The sequence below is a fragment of the Neomonachus schauinslandi genome, chromosome 1 (genome assembly GCF_002201575.2).
Source record: "Neomonachus schauinslandi chromosome 1, ASM220157v2, whole genome shotgun sequence".
NCBI classification, from domain to species: Eukaryota; Metazoa; Chordata; class Mammalia; order Carnivora; family Phocidae; genus Neomonachus; species Neomonachus schauinslandi.
The window spans coordinates 127,538,352-127,553,592 of NC_058403.1; the positions used below are offsets into that span (position 1 = coordinate 127,538,352).

Consider the following 15,241-nt stretch of genomic DNA (forward strand, 5'->3'; position numbering starts at 1 on the left):
TCCCGCATCGGGCTCCCTGCTCGGCGGGGAGTCTGCTTCTCCCTCTGATCCTCCCCCATCTCATGCTCTCTCTCTCTGTCTCATTCTCTCTCTCAAATAAATAAATACAATCTTTAAAAAAAACAAACAACAAAAAAACCCCAAATATATACATCAAGGCAAACCACCACCACAATCAAGGTATCGAATTTTTCCATCACCATAAAAGGTTCCCTCACGCCCTTTGAGTCAATTCCTAATTCCCAGACAACCACTGGCCTCATTGCTATCACTACAGATAAGTACTGCTGGTTCTAGAACTTCACAGAAATGCAATCATTCAATATGAACTCCTTTGTTTGTGGCCTCTCTCACGCAGCACAATATTTTTGATATTCATCCATATTGTTGTATGTATTGATATTTTGTTCCTTTTCATTGCCAAGAAGCATTACATTGCATGGATAAACTATTATTTACCCATTCATCTATTGGTTGACACTTATTTCTAATTTTTGGTACTACGAATAAAACTGCTAAGAACATTTGTGTACAGATCGTCTTGGAGACATGCTTTCATTTCTTTTTTTTTTTTAAAGATTTTATTTATTTATTTGACAGATACACAGCGAGAGAGGGAACACAAGCAGGGGGAGAGGGAGAGGGAGAAGCAGGCTTCCCACAGAACAGGGAGCCCGATGCGGGGCTCGATCCCAGGACCCTGGGATCATGACCTGAGCCAAAGGCAGACGCTTAACGACTGAGCCACCCAGGCGCCCCATGCTTTCATTTCTCTTAGGTAATTATCTAGAGGTAGAATTGCAGAGTCAGTGTTTTCATTTTTAAAATTAAAACAGTAAAAATATATCATTGTCTAACAGAGTTCAAACCACTTTATTTCCACTTGGACATTTAAAGGGAAGAGAGGACACCATAAGTCACAGAGCAGCCCACAGCCACAAAGGGCATGTGGACTTCCTATGGGCAAGCAAAGGACAACGCCCCCTGAGGTCAGAGCTTTCTCTGAGCACAGGGAAGGGGCTCGGGACTTGCTCAAGGAGTAGCTGAAAGGGTACTTAAGTGACAACTGGTCAGGCCATGGGCAGGCAGCCAAGGCCTACGCTGGTGAAGCTTTATCATCTGAACAGGTGGATTGAGAGCCATGCTCTGTCCGCACCAAGCTCATGAGCCTCAAGCTATTCCAGCTTTGCAAGAAACCCTATTCTGCAACTCAACAGGGAGCTGCTGAAAATAAGGCTAAATGCAATGAAATTCCTGGCAGAAATTAATGTGCAAGAAATCATCAGTATCACATGTAAGGGGTTAGGGATTGGGATAATTTCTTTAATGTTCCAGTTGTGCTTTCTCATTTGATTATAATGGTTATCCATGACTTTGGCTAGATTAAATCAGCGGTAGTCAACAAAATGCATATCAAATGTAAATAACGTCTTACTCTGTTTTCTTTCTCTGCAACTAACTCCTCACATCTCAGAGGGAATTTTCCAATTCAACATTAAAGACTGATTAAACATTTGGTGTAGAAGCTTCAAAAAAAGACTGTGTAATTTTATTTTACATATACATGCTAGATGAAAAATAAATAAAAACTTCCCCTGGGTGCTAAAAGTTTGGAGTCAAATCTTCTAAAAGGCAAAGAGAATGGGGAAAATAACCACTTCAGAATTCATCAACAAATTAAAGTGTCGTATCTCAAAATTTCATGATACAGCTATATGATCACTAATAATCTTGGAGTGGCCCATAAGTCCAATCAATCATCAACCCAAAGGTTATGTTTTCATAGTTCTAGGTCTCCCTTTCCAATTTAGAAAAATATGAATTTACAGGGAGAAAATAATAAGGGGATTGTTTAACGTATTTTACAAGGCATTTGGCCCGACTAAAACCACAATGTGTTTTTTGGATCTGACAGCTTATTATGGGAGACCTAAGTAGTGTTTCCTTATAGCATAAATAAGGTGGTCAAAGGAATAGATTTGACCATTTCCAGTTTGGCTGGTAAATCAATGTCTGGTCTACCATGCTGAAACCCCCATGACAAAAGACAAAGGAGGACATCAGCGTGAGTCTCCTGGTAGCAGGTGCAGCCTGTGGTCAGGCCTAGCTTAGGAGTAATTTGACTACTACAGTTCACAAAAATTAGCAAAGAGTCACACAAAGACTCTGCCTTTTGAAAGTCCAACTCATTTGTCTGCTTCTTGAGAATCTATTGCTCCTACCCACAACCTCCAAATGCATACACTTTGGGGAAAATGGAAAGGGTTCCTCTAGAAAGCAGGCACTTTTGAGTTCTTGAGCAAATTACATAATGTCTTTGGTTTCTCATTATGAAATGAGTAGTAAGTACTTTTCTACTTGAGACCCAGAGGCTGGGCCCAGACCTCTTGATCCTAGACCACCCACTCAATATCCTGTTCTGGGGCTTCCTCTTTATACACAGGGATGGTTCTGCCTTACCGCAAAGCACAAGCCATCCATATCAAGTGCTACCCAATGGCCTAACTCTCAGTTTTATATTTTTGGAAAGAAAGGCCCGTGGGATATTTCTGTGCTTCTAAGTTTTACCTTTGGAAAATAACAATATATTAAAGAAATACCTAAAAAGGCTCTAAGATGCAAATCCATCTGATATACATATTTGTTTATCAATAACACCTGTTACCAGATGGCTTCCACAACACCATTTTATTTATTTATTTATTTTTATTTTTCAAAGATTTTATTTATTTTTTAGAGGGCGAGCAAGAGAGAAACAGCATGAGAGGGGAGAGGGTCAGAGGGAGAAGCAGGCTCTCCGCTGAGCCGGGAGCCCGATGCGGGACTCGATCCCAGGACCCTGGGATCATGACCTGAGCCGAAGGCAGACGCTTAACCATCTGAGCCACCCAGGCACCCTACACAACACCATTTTAAAAGTTGGCAAATGCCAACCTAAAGAGCTTCAGGTGCTAGTTTCCTTACAGGTGAAGGAGGCAGCACAAGTTCTAAAAGCTCTGTCAGGAAGACATCAAATGCAAATTCGGGCTGAGATGACCAGTCAATCCAAATTTCACTACTTTCACTCAGTTTGCAAAGAGAACTCAACTACTGCCCAAGAGAGTTGTTACACCATTGTGCAGCCATGAGGACACACCTCAAAGACCTCCCACTACAAAGAGCATAATTGGTCAAGGGCCCCAGGGCTGTGTTCTGGAATCCATCCCTGTATTCCTCAGAGGCTACTACCACTGCTAAAGTACAGCAGGGATACTAAGGCAAGCCCCCCTGATGGCTGACTTTGCTTAAAGACTTCCTGATGTCTTGGTTGCCTCTGTTTGCCTAGCAGACTAGTACACATCCACCAAACCTCTCTCTTTTCATTTGGAACATGACTTGAATCATGGTCTGATGGTTCAGCCTTTTCCAGCTCCTTTCCTAATGCCTTTTATGCAGACATTTTCCCTAATAATATCCTTGCACTTTTGTTCCCATCTTGACATCTGCTTCTCAGAGGGCCAGACTAACATATCATTCATTCATTTATTCAAGAAATATTTATTGAGTGCCTACACTATTCCTGGCACTTTGTCCTAGGCACTGGGGAGGCTGGTACAAGCCTGAGATGGCCCCCATGGTCAGAACCCTCCCTCCTGGGGTCATAAACTGTTTCCCTTTCTTTGGCTCTTACTGTGTTTTGGGCACTGAGGCAAGAGCACATCACATGCCTACTCTCATTTGCTTTTCACAACAACTCCTAAAGGAGGTATTATTCTTGTTTCATAGATAAGGAAACTGAGATCTACAAAGATGAAGCTGCCCCCTCATTGGGGCAGCTTTTGACTCCAAAATTCATGTTTTCAACCATTAAGCTCTGCTCTCTCTCTCCCATTTGAGTCACAGCTCTGAGCACTTCTGGCAATGATTGCACATCCATATAGTTGATTTTCCAAAGCCTGACTTCATTTTTTCACTTTAAATTTATGAAGGCCAGGGAAATCACTTCTAGAAGAGGGAAACAGTACTTCAGAGCATTCGTAGTCCTACACTATTCCGGAGTCAGTTAATGATGATATTGTTTAACTCATGTAGAAGAGGTTTCTCACCTGGTGTGAGTTTCTAACTCATCTTCATCTATTACAAAGAAGATGGAAGAGAACAGACAAATCCCTTGGCTTCTCTGCTTTTTATCCTGGTCCCAGCTCAGCTCTGGCAAACTGATGGAAGGTGGTTACATCCATCCAAGGCTTTTCTCAGAGGCCACCCAGGCCTACTAGAGGGTCAGCCACACCAACCCATGTGCCAACCCTTCCGAATACTGACGCAAACTCATACCATGATCTCCAAGGTCAGTCATACCATGATCTTCTATACTTGACTCAAGTGGGTCAAGGTCCAAAGAAGGAATGGGCTGAGACTCAGGCAGGTTCTCTGAAGTCAGGTCATCAAATTCCTTGTGGAAGGTAATTAACAGTTCGTGAGAAGCTGATAGAAGGAAACAGGATTACCACAAATGAAACAATATTGTTTAGAAGACTATTTGGAAATAAAAATCTGTCAAATCCTCTCCATTAAACATGATACCACTTTCAAATTTCAGAAAGGCAGCCTGGGAGAAGAGAAGCAGCCTTGAACCAACTCAGCAGGTGACCTGAACCTTCTATGGCATCCGTTTCAGGGCCATCACTAGGGTGGGGCAGGAGGAATACCCAGGTGCACAATGAAGGAGGTATTCACTTTCCGGCTCATGCAAGAGCAGGAGTGATCCGCAGCTAAGAACAAATACCCCTGTAATTCTGCATCCAGGGTCCCACACCCACCTCCCCCTAGTCCAGCCCTGCTCAGGTTCCTCATCTCAGAAGTGGAGCTGTTGGCCTGGATGACTTCCAAGTTCTCATCTAGCTTTAACAGTGCTGTGATTCTGCTCCGGTGCCCCAGCTTCCTAAAGAAAGAGATCTACGAGGCCACATGAAAGAACTCACACTTCAAATAAAAGCAAAAGCTAAATTTCTCAAATATATCAGTAGGTATTTCAATAGATCATTTTGTTTTTTTCTGTTGTGTGTGTGTGTGTGTTTGCAACCTAGAGCTAATGCCGAACTGACCTATTTTCCTTGATAAGTGGCTTTCATGGAAAACTACACCAAGAGGGTCTTCTTATTAAAAACAGAAGGGAAAGCTCAAACTCATCTTAATGAATAAGCGAATAAAGCCATGCCACACTGTGGTACATACAGCATTTGTGAAAATACAGTCATCAAATATTTTTTAGGAAGTCCAGTTTTTGTACTGTATAATTGCTGTAGGAGGTGAAATTGGTTTCAAATTTCAAAGGATCACTGACAGCACACACGCAACTCTAAGAACAAAGAACAGAGATTACATGAAGTGTGTTTTCACTTCTACTTCAGAAATTATTGGAAAATAAGAATTTGGACCTTCAATTGACTTTGATTTGCTGAGGTTCTCTTTGAAGAGAACAGATAGAATTGTTATAATTGCTTCTCTTAAAAAGGATTTGCTCTGATCTTTGATCCCCTTTACTATTTCGTATATGGAGACCTGATCAGTTACACACTTCTCACAGAAACCCAGTTTTGGTACCATCACAACTACAAGTGCCAAAAGATAAAAGAAAGACCAGGCTTATCGAGTGTATTATGGATTCTAGTTGTTTTAAAGCTATCACCCTTTAAAGAAATGGTGCCTAACATGATTCCATGTTCAACTAGGTGGTGATTTCAAAGCCAGATTTCAAAGCCCAAATTCAGCCAAGTAGAAAATGCCTGCCAAAATAAAAGGCCCTGTTAGTTAGGGTCTGAGAAACAAAACAAGCCATTCTAAATGCCTCAAAGAATTTTTATAACATGTTTAAGAAATGACAGAGCCAGCCCATTTTCTCCCCTAACTCTGATTTTATCTCATACAACTGCTTCTGAAATATAAAGCACTTTGCATCAGCTGGCAAGAGAGAAGGAGCAACAACCAGAGAACCGAGCCCCATCGAAATCGGGAAGAAATTAAATCATAAATATGTGTATGAGCAGAGATAGGAGCCTTTTCCTCTTTCTTCCTTTACTCCTCTTCATGTTTTTCTTTAGCTTCTTGCATCTGATTAATCCAATTTCTTTCTTACATTTTATTTCCTCTTTTCCAGCTCACTGATGCCTTTTCTTGAGATGTTTAAAACCCTTCAGTCCCTCCGCAAAGTGTCTGGCTTCCCATTTCCTCTCTCCTTTGTTCTTTGAATATCATTAAACCTGCCTCACTCTGTGCCTGTGAATATGATTAACCGTGTCTCTTCCCTGCCTAGCCTCCTCTCTTCATCCTTCTCCTGGGGCGAACAAGAAAGCCCAGGTCACTTTTCCTTTACTTCCATTCCCATGAAATGTTTTTTTCCTAAAGAGTCTATAAGAAAGCCTGTTAATCGGTGGCTTTTCCCGGTCTTCCTACATCTGAAAGTGAATGGCTTTCAAGAGCCTCAATTCCTGTCCATTATTAATCAGAGTGTGGTCCTGGATGAGCAGCCTCAGAATCACCAGGGAGCTTGTTAAAAATTCAGCATCCCAAGCCCCACCCCAGACCAGCCAAATCAGAATCTGCCTTTTAACAAAACCAATAGGTGATTTGGGTGAATTTTGAAGTTTGACAGGCATTGCTGTAAGCTATAAGAATTTAGAGAAGAGCCAGTCGATTGTGGACCTGTGAGGTCAAAGAGGATTTTCCTAAAGAGAAAGTGACATTTGAAAGTGAGAAGGTGGGATGCTAATGAGGGGCCAGATGGAAGTGGCTGATATAATTGCATAAAACAGGGCAAGATACGGGGGGGGGGGGGGGGGGTTTGGGAGGGTTGGGAGGGTTGCTGAGCAACCCTGTCTGCAAGACTGAACCAGCTAGAGGATATTGTCTGCAAGAGCCAAGCATTTCCATTCACCAGGTTCTATGAGTGGGAATGATCCCATCTTCCATGTCTCTGGGACCCACAACAGATCCCACAGCTGGCTTTACTTAACGGGGTGGGAGATGAGCAGAGAGGGGGGCAAGTGGGATTGAGCACATATCACCAGTGTCCCCACATTATCTGCTAAAGGGTCCAAGAAAGAGATACTCTTAAGGTCAGAGAAGGCGGGACCCCCCCCCATCTGGTCCAACTTTGGGTTTACAGAAATCGACAACACTCACAACCACTAAATAATTGAGAAAGATGGGTTACCTCTCAGATGGAGGCAGAAAACAAGTGACCCTAAGCTCTGCCTGGCTGCAAGTGAGCTTTGCTGGGGGCTCCTGCAATGCCCCAGGGTTTGGAGCTCTCTGTTCCCTGAACTACAGCAGAATGAGTGTCCCCAGACTTCAGAGATCAGTCCCACAGCCTCAGGGGGGCTTGGCTCTTTCTGCCAAAGAAAAAGAATCTCCCTCAGGTACAGAGATCCCCAGTGAATGAACAACCAGAATTTGAGACCTAAAGTTCTCCATAAAAATGACTCCTTCCCATGTTGCTTTTACCAGAAGAGCTAGGAAGTTGGGGTTGATGTCTATTGTCCAAATATGATCCTGAAGAAAGACTTCCTTAAGTATCAGAGCCTATTAACATAAGAATAAAAAAAACCAAATAAATAAAATCTTAAAAAAAAAAAAGAAAAGTATCAGAGCCTACACCACAGCTCATGAAGATGTTTTTAACCATTAGAGAAAATGGTATTTGCTATTCAGGGGCTTGGGATGCTGAGGATATGATTCAGGGTCCATTTCATGTGACTCCGCAACCCTATTTATTATCGGACATCTAAGGTAATTATTCAGAGTTCGAAAGGGGTTATTAACACAATGCACAATGATATAGATGGGAGACAGAAAATAAAAAGGGAAAGAACAAAAAATAAGACAGAAAGAGAACAATGGATTAAGAGGTAATGCAAAAATAGCACAGCTGCAATTCAAAATTAGATATACACACATTTGTTCTGCAGTCATAATTTTACTCATCAATTGTTCATTCCATGCTGATTGAGTTTTCTTGTACACAGTAGACACTTGATGTTTTTGGATCAATCTACTGATCCATCTCTAAGTACAGCTGCTCTGAATTACTGTCATCACTAACCATTGGTCTATATGCTAAAATGAACCCCAGTACCTCCACCCTAAATCAGGCAAAATTGGTCTGGATGCTCCTTTTTCCCCCCTATGTCCCTTTTCCTACCTGACTGGCCACATGAATGTGATGAATCTAAGCAATTAAAGGTCTGATGTAACATTTAAAACAAGAGAGCACTTACATGGAGTATATCAACAGTTAGCTGCTCAGAGTTCCGAGATCTCAACTCTTGCATTCTTTTGTTATTTTCTTCATATTTTTCTTCTGCAAGCTTCCTGCAAATTTAAAGTGAGTGTAGAAAACAGCTGCATTTTGCTAAAGCCATATCTATATTCTGCAGGTAAGTGTGATCCCTGTTTCAACAGGCAAACTGGGGTGTTGAGAAGCCAGGCTAACGGGTCTCTCCCTCATCAAGGTAAATGCGGTGTAGCACTCACTGGATTCTCTTTTAAAGCACACATGATGATGCTCTGGCTCCTTATCCATCCTTAGAACCCCTAAAATGCATCACTGCAATTCAAAATTAGATATACACACATTTGCCATATGGCAACTTCAAGAATAAAGTTATTTAGGTTTTATAAAACAAAATATTAGCATGTTTGTACTTCTCAATTTCTAATTTCTGGGGATAACATTTCTTAGAAGCAGGGGTCCCTGAACATTCCAGAAAAAAGTCCCAGTTTCTAACTAGGGGTTGACACATATTAAAAACACAGAATTCCTACCATGTCAGATTCCTCGTGAGGATCTGTGGGACTCTGAGGCAAAAGAAGGCAGTCTGGACCCCTGCGCATTCTCTGTGATGGCAGGGGGGGGGTGTCACCAACACCCAGACCATGCCCAACACGTACTAATAACTCGATTACTGCTCTCAGGATGAATAAACCCACAAACAAGGAGAAGAGAGCTAGATTTCAAAGAATTTATCGAAAGAACTTGAGAGCCACTGTGAAGGGGAATTTTTCTCCAACACATTTTGTTTTGGGAAGAGGTAGAGGTAGAGAAGGTGTTTTGTCTAGTAGAGAAGAGGTAAATGTCATAGACCTGCTACTAAACTGGAAGAAAGATTTGAGTTCTTGTGATTACTTGTGTGCTAATTTAGATTTAGATTTTTTTGAAAAGTCACTGAATATCCCTGTAGTCAAATTTTGTTTATAAAGTGGGTACATTACATCCCTTCTGACAATAGAGTTGTTTACTAGCTAAAACACATGACTGTGGCTCAAATTCTAGAAATAATGATCAAAAACAATTCCAAAGCAATTCATTCATAAAATTAAGACCAAACTTTATTTATAACCATTGCCTTTAAATAATAAACATATTGAATGTCATGTGGAAGATCTATGACTTTCTTTGTGTATAAAAAGTTTTAATCTGAAATATAATTTGTAATGTGCATGTAATTTATTAAATTGCCTTTTTGATTTGTTCCTGTCAGATTTAATTTTCCTTTTAAACCCTCAATGACAAGAGTCATGGTACCCCAGAAATACTGCTATTCCTGAGGCCTCAGAAATAGATCCAGGAGTGTTAGTTGATACAATGGCTCAAGCAATTTATGTAAATTTATTTTCTCAGTCAAACCCACACTGAGTGGTGCAGTGGTTTGCAGAAACCAGCTTGTACTTGTTCCCAAGAGCAGACTGTGTACTTATCTTCTAACTGAACATTCGATGATATCACATTGATAGCTTGAAATTAGCCATTGCGGGAACATTTACACCCCCCAGCCCCACACCCCAGAGGTGGTGGTTGTTAAACATTTACCAGCACACGACTGCCCATGGTGCACTTTGACAGAAATCTTTTTCCACATTGATTACAGAAAGCATGTGTTAAGGGGAAAGAAGTAGTCTCACAGATTCCTACTCGGTTCCAAATGGCATGCACTGTAAGTAAAAGAATACCTCCAAATTCTTTTTCAGATACGTTACCAAGGTCACAAAATGAACAGATTTGAGTTTCAGGTCTTTTCTGTCTCTCTAGTTCTTAGTTGGGGCTTTTAAGCTACCAAAAAGTTGGCAGAGAAAGAAAGAAGAAAAATTAGGAGACTGGATAACCTGCCAACTGAAAAATCTGTCTTTGAGAAACTGGGAGTCTAGGGCTCTTTGGAATCTCCCCTTTTCCTGTAAATACTTGAATTACCAGCAGGGTTGCCCAGAGCAAAGGGCTTCACTTGACAGAGCAGAGCTGCTTCCAGTCTACTTTCTAAAGCCCACAATTTCCTGCCGGTACATTCTTCTCGCTATAGACCAGCTAGGTCTCCTGGCAGAGGGGGTACAGCAAACATCTGGGGAATGAGGACCCATAGTGAAGCCACTCTTTTCATCCTTTCACCGGGGTATATACAGGCTGTGTCAGCAGTAACAAGGCTTCATTTGGAGGCTGACTCTATGTTTTCATCATTAAAAACCTCCCTGACATTCAATCTTTCTTTGCACACAAGACTGAAGGCCTGACATTAATAGTGGCTGGCATCCGATAACCATCTATGGGGACGAGTGAGTGAAGAAACAAAGAAATATATAATGCATATGTGCATTTTGCTTTCTTGTTTTTGCTTCTGCTTTTCTCCAGTCAATTTCTTCAGAGCCCTGGGAAGTGGCCAGAGCACAGGTACCTTAAGGAAAGACAGCTTACTTCAGCTTCTGGGCTTTCTCATCAGCTGCCTGGAGCTTCCTCAGCCGCATCCTTTCTCTTGGTGTCATTTTCTGCACTTCAGACAGTGCCCGCAGAGTCTGCAGGTGGATCTTTTTTTGCCTATAAATAATAAAGATCCCCCACATGCAACTCATCCCAAACATGCTCAGAAAAATTAAATAAATATTTTACAGAAGTATCATTACACTACTGAGAAGGGGAAAGCATCTCGAGACAGACCAGGCAAAAACTAATAAACTCAGGGTAGGTAATGAGCCAACCAGGACTGTGGTTAATTGGTAATATTTTTCAAATTAGACTTTTGTTTAAAAGCAAATTAGGTACTTTCCAAATTTCTGCTCATTTCATGGCCTATGACTGGTTTTCATAATGTAAGACAAATTAGGGTCTTGGACATCAAGGAGTAAATGGACTGGCCGACTAATTCAACCCTGCGGATAGGATTTAATCTTTGGAATTAGGCAGAGTTTGAACCCCATCTCTACCACGCATTAGTTCTGTAGCCTTGGGCAAGTTACTGAACCTCTCTGAAGCTCCATTTTCTCATCTGTAAAGAACAGGCTTTAGTATTATATGAAACAATGTATGTACAGTGTCTGACACATCAAAGTAACCCAAACGGTAGTCTTGTAATAGTTAAATTTTGTTGAATATGTTGTATATTCTATGCTTCATACAGCAGGTAAGCATGGCACAGTGGTTATCACACAGGTTAATAACATTGTCTGGGTTTGAATCCTAGCTCCCAGGTTACATGTATATGTCCTTGGGCAAGTTATTTAAGCTCCCTATGATCATTAAAAAAAAAAAAATTATAAAATAATAGTACCTAATTCATAGGGTTCTTGTGAGTTTAAATTAGTTAATTCATGTAAAGTGCTTATAACAGTGCCAAGCACCCCACAGAATATTAGTTAAAATTGTTATTTAAGAGCCTCTTTCGGGCGCCTGGGTGGCTCAGTTGGTTAAGCGACTGCCTTAGGCTCAGGTCATGATCCTGGAGTCCTGGGATCGAGTCCCGCATCGGGCTCCCTGCTCAGCGGGGGGTCTGCTTCTCCCTCTGACCCTCTTCCCTCTCGTGCTCTCTGTCTCTCATTCTCTCTCTCTCAAATAAATAAATAAAATCTTTAAAAAAAAAAAAAAAGAGCCTTGGGGCACCTGGGTGGCTCAGTTGGTTGAGCGACTGCCTTCGGCTCAGGTCATGATCCTGGAGTCCCTGGATCGAGTCCCGCATCGGGCTCCCTGCTCGGCAGGGAGTCTGCTTCTCCCTCTGACCCTCCTCCCTCTCATGCTCTCTCTATCTCATTCTCTCTCTCAAATAAATAAATAAAATCTTAAAAAAAAAAAAAGAGCCTCTTTCTTGGGGCGCCTGGGTGGCTCAGTCGTTAAGCGTCTGCCTCCGGCTCAGGTCATGATCCCAGGGTCCTGGGATCGAGCCCCGCATCAGGCTCGAGAAGCCTGCTTCTCCCCCTTCTTGTGTTCCCTCCCTCACTGTCTCTCTCTCAAAAAATAAATAAAATCTTTTAAAAAAATAAAAAATAAATAAAAGAGCCTCTTTCTTCAGTTAAAGAAACGTGCTTACATTACTCATGTATTGAAAGGTCTGCAACCATATCCCCAATGATACTTGTTTCTGTGCTTGACTCAGTTAGGGCCAGTACTGCGGAATGCCTTTTGCACTCAGCTCCCTCCTTACAAAATACTAGGAGAAGTCTCCATTTCATTTCATTCCCACACTAATCTTTATTATTTTGTAATTGTGTAATTGTAATGACCATTTGTAGCAGCTCTCATCCCTCTGGAATACAGTCCACAGCCTCTAGGGGACACACGAATTCTGGAATATACATCCCTTATTCTGTAAGATCAAATAGAGCTCCCTGAAACATAGTCATAGTTTGTGGAAAAAAAAAAGTGACAATTTGAAATCAGTATTTCATAATGTGGAAGACCATACAAGCGATCAGATTCTGGCACACTTTAACTGTAAGCACTGTCAGGTAAATGGAATCACAACCGCAGTACAAAACGATAGCTAAGATTAGCCTAGTATTTTCCTACTCTCACATCTCAGTTTAAAATAAAACAAAATTAGAATTCCAGGCATCTTGAAAGAATAATTAGCAACCTAAGGAAATTAGGTTATAGGACCATGCCTCAAACATTAGTCTCTGAGGTGCAGGGTATTTTAACTGGAGATCATGCATTAAACGAAGACTGAGTACATTTGATGAACCAGTTTCCTCAGTTTGAATGTGAAATTGGAAAACAAACATAGTTCAGTTGAGAAACCACTGGACTGAGTTTCAGAGAAGCACATTGTTATTTGGCCTTGAAGATTAGGCTAACGAGGGCTACTGTTCTCACCTACTGCCTTGCACAGCTCTGGGGAGGGACTGCCATTCTCATAGGGTCCGCATAAAATTACATAGAGAGTTCCTCAGTAAAATTATAGATTTGGCCTTTATATAATCTCTTGAGTTGTGCAGTCCACAGCCTGCACAGCTATACATGGTTGTTCTGAAGTCACCTAGTATTCTAGGCTCTTGTATGTTATAGCACAGGAATTTTGAATGAGATAGGAGAGAGAAGTTACGTCAAGAAATAATTATGTTTGTGAAAAAGACATTCTCTACTTCATATGTATATCTCAAGGAAGTAAATTTTGGCTATTTTCAATTGTCCTAGGACTTCACAGTGTTGTCTTCTCAGTAGATACTCTGTCAGTTCCTGTTAAACAACATGTGAAAACTATCTATGCTTAATATAATGGAAGGTTCATTAGCATAACTATCACTAAATGTTTGAAATACTAATTTCTCTACATACTTACAAGGCAACTGCAGAGCTACCCTGCAGATCTGTAAGCTGTGCAGTGGTTTAAAACTTTTATAATTTCAATTTACTACCACCTGGGGCAAAGGGGCTTTGCTGAAGCTCCTTAATTTCTTGGCAAGACTTAAGTGAATTCTAGGAAACCCTGTGCAGACAGCTTAGCACTAATAGATTTTTAAAGACAAATGCATTTAAGATTATGCTCAATGGGCTTTTTAAAAACAAAGCAACTACTTACATGGCATTAATTATCTGAGCAGCCTCCTTCTGACAATTCAAATTCTTGTCTTCCAGAGTGATTTCCGAGTATCTACACATCAGGTGCTGAAAAAAAGAACAACCCTGACACACTTTAAATACTCCTCTTCAGGGATGAAAGGGCAGCCGACTACCAGGGGCCTTTTCTGATGTGCAGTGTTATTGACCATGCCTGGGAGCTTGAAAACAAAACCCACTGGTAACCACTTTTCCTTCGATAAAGGGTTACAAAAAATTGCATGGTAGCTTATGCAGCAAGGTCGTGGGGGGGTCAGGCTCCTGCCCGCTTCTCCAATTTCATCTGGCACTCACTGCCTATTCTCTCACTCCCTGCTACCCACCACAGGCAGGCCTCCCCTCAGCTCCAAGAACAAACAAGCTCTTCCCAGTCTCTGCCAGTACTGGACAGTGTCCCCACTCCCAGGGCCAGGACTAGACTGGGACAAGTGAGGCACTCGCCTCAGGTGCAAAACTGAAGGGGCACCAAAAGACTCAGTAACCAAGATAAGTCATATTTTAAAGCAATATTATAAAAAAATCAAGATTAAAACCAAAAAGCCATGGAAAATATAATATGAAATGTTTGAATCTTGCCATTTGCAATAACATGGATGGATCTAGAAGGTATAATGCTAGGTGAAATAAGTCAGTCAGAGGAAGACAAATACCATGTGATCTCACTCATATGTGGAATTTAAGAAACAAAACAAATGGACAAATGAAAAAAGAGACAAACAAAAAATAGACTCTTTAGAGAACAAATTGTTGGTTGCCAGGAGGGTGAGGGGATGGGTGAAATAGGGGAAGGGAATTAAGACTACACTTACGATGAGCACTGAGTCATGTATAGAATTGGTGAATCACCTTAGTGTACACCTGAAACTAACATAACTGTTAACTGTATTTTAATTATACTGGAATTAAAAAAAAAAAAGAAAAGAAATAAAAGTTTAAATAAAGACAGGATCCAACCCTGAACCTGCACCATTTTACCTCACTTCCATCACCCTAATCCTAGCCCTGCTGGATGCTGTCTGTGAACTTTTGATATTTTGTTACAATGGCTTTTTAGCATTAATTTGGATTTTTTTAAACATTGCAATAAAATGTTATTTATCCTGATTACTGAGTTTTTGGTGTCCTCTCTAATTTTGTCCCAGGGCAAATGCCTCACTTGCCTCACCCTCTTCCCAGCAGATCTCCTTGGATTCCTTTTAACTTTTTTTTGGTCTGTTCATAGCCCCCTCAGTGTGGGTTTTTTTTTGTTTTTTTATTTGACAGAGAGACACAGCGAGAGAGGGAACACAAGCAGGGGGAGTGGGAGAGGGAGAAGCAGGCTTCCCGCTGAGCAGGGAGCCCGATGCGGGGCTCGATCCCAGGATCCTGGGATCATGACCTGAGCCGAAG

At 41.3% G+C, this 15,241-nt stretch overlaps 1 protein-coding gene across 1 annotated transcript in view; it reads right to left on the reverse strand.

Moving 5' to 3' along the window:
- The window catches only part of NEK11 (NIMA related kinase 11), a 230,692-nt gene that overhangs the window by 118,325 nt on the left and 97,126 nt on the right, over window positions 1–15,241 (reverse strand). Inside the window, exons 8-11 of the mRNA XM_044915659.1 lie at window positions 13,815–13,900; window positions 10,721–10,840; window positions 8,256–8,349; window positions 4,315–4,432 (exon numbers count right to left, since the gene is read on the reverse strand). Of these exons, the coding sequence (XP_044771594.1) occupies window positions 4,315–4,432; window positions 8,256–8,349; window positions 10,721–10,840; window positions 13,815–13,900 (418 nt within the window). The remainder of the gene's footprint in view (window positions 1–4,314; window positions 4,433–8,255; window positions 8,350–10,720; window positions 10,841–13,814; window positions 13,901–15,241) is intronic.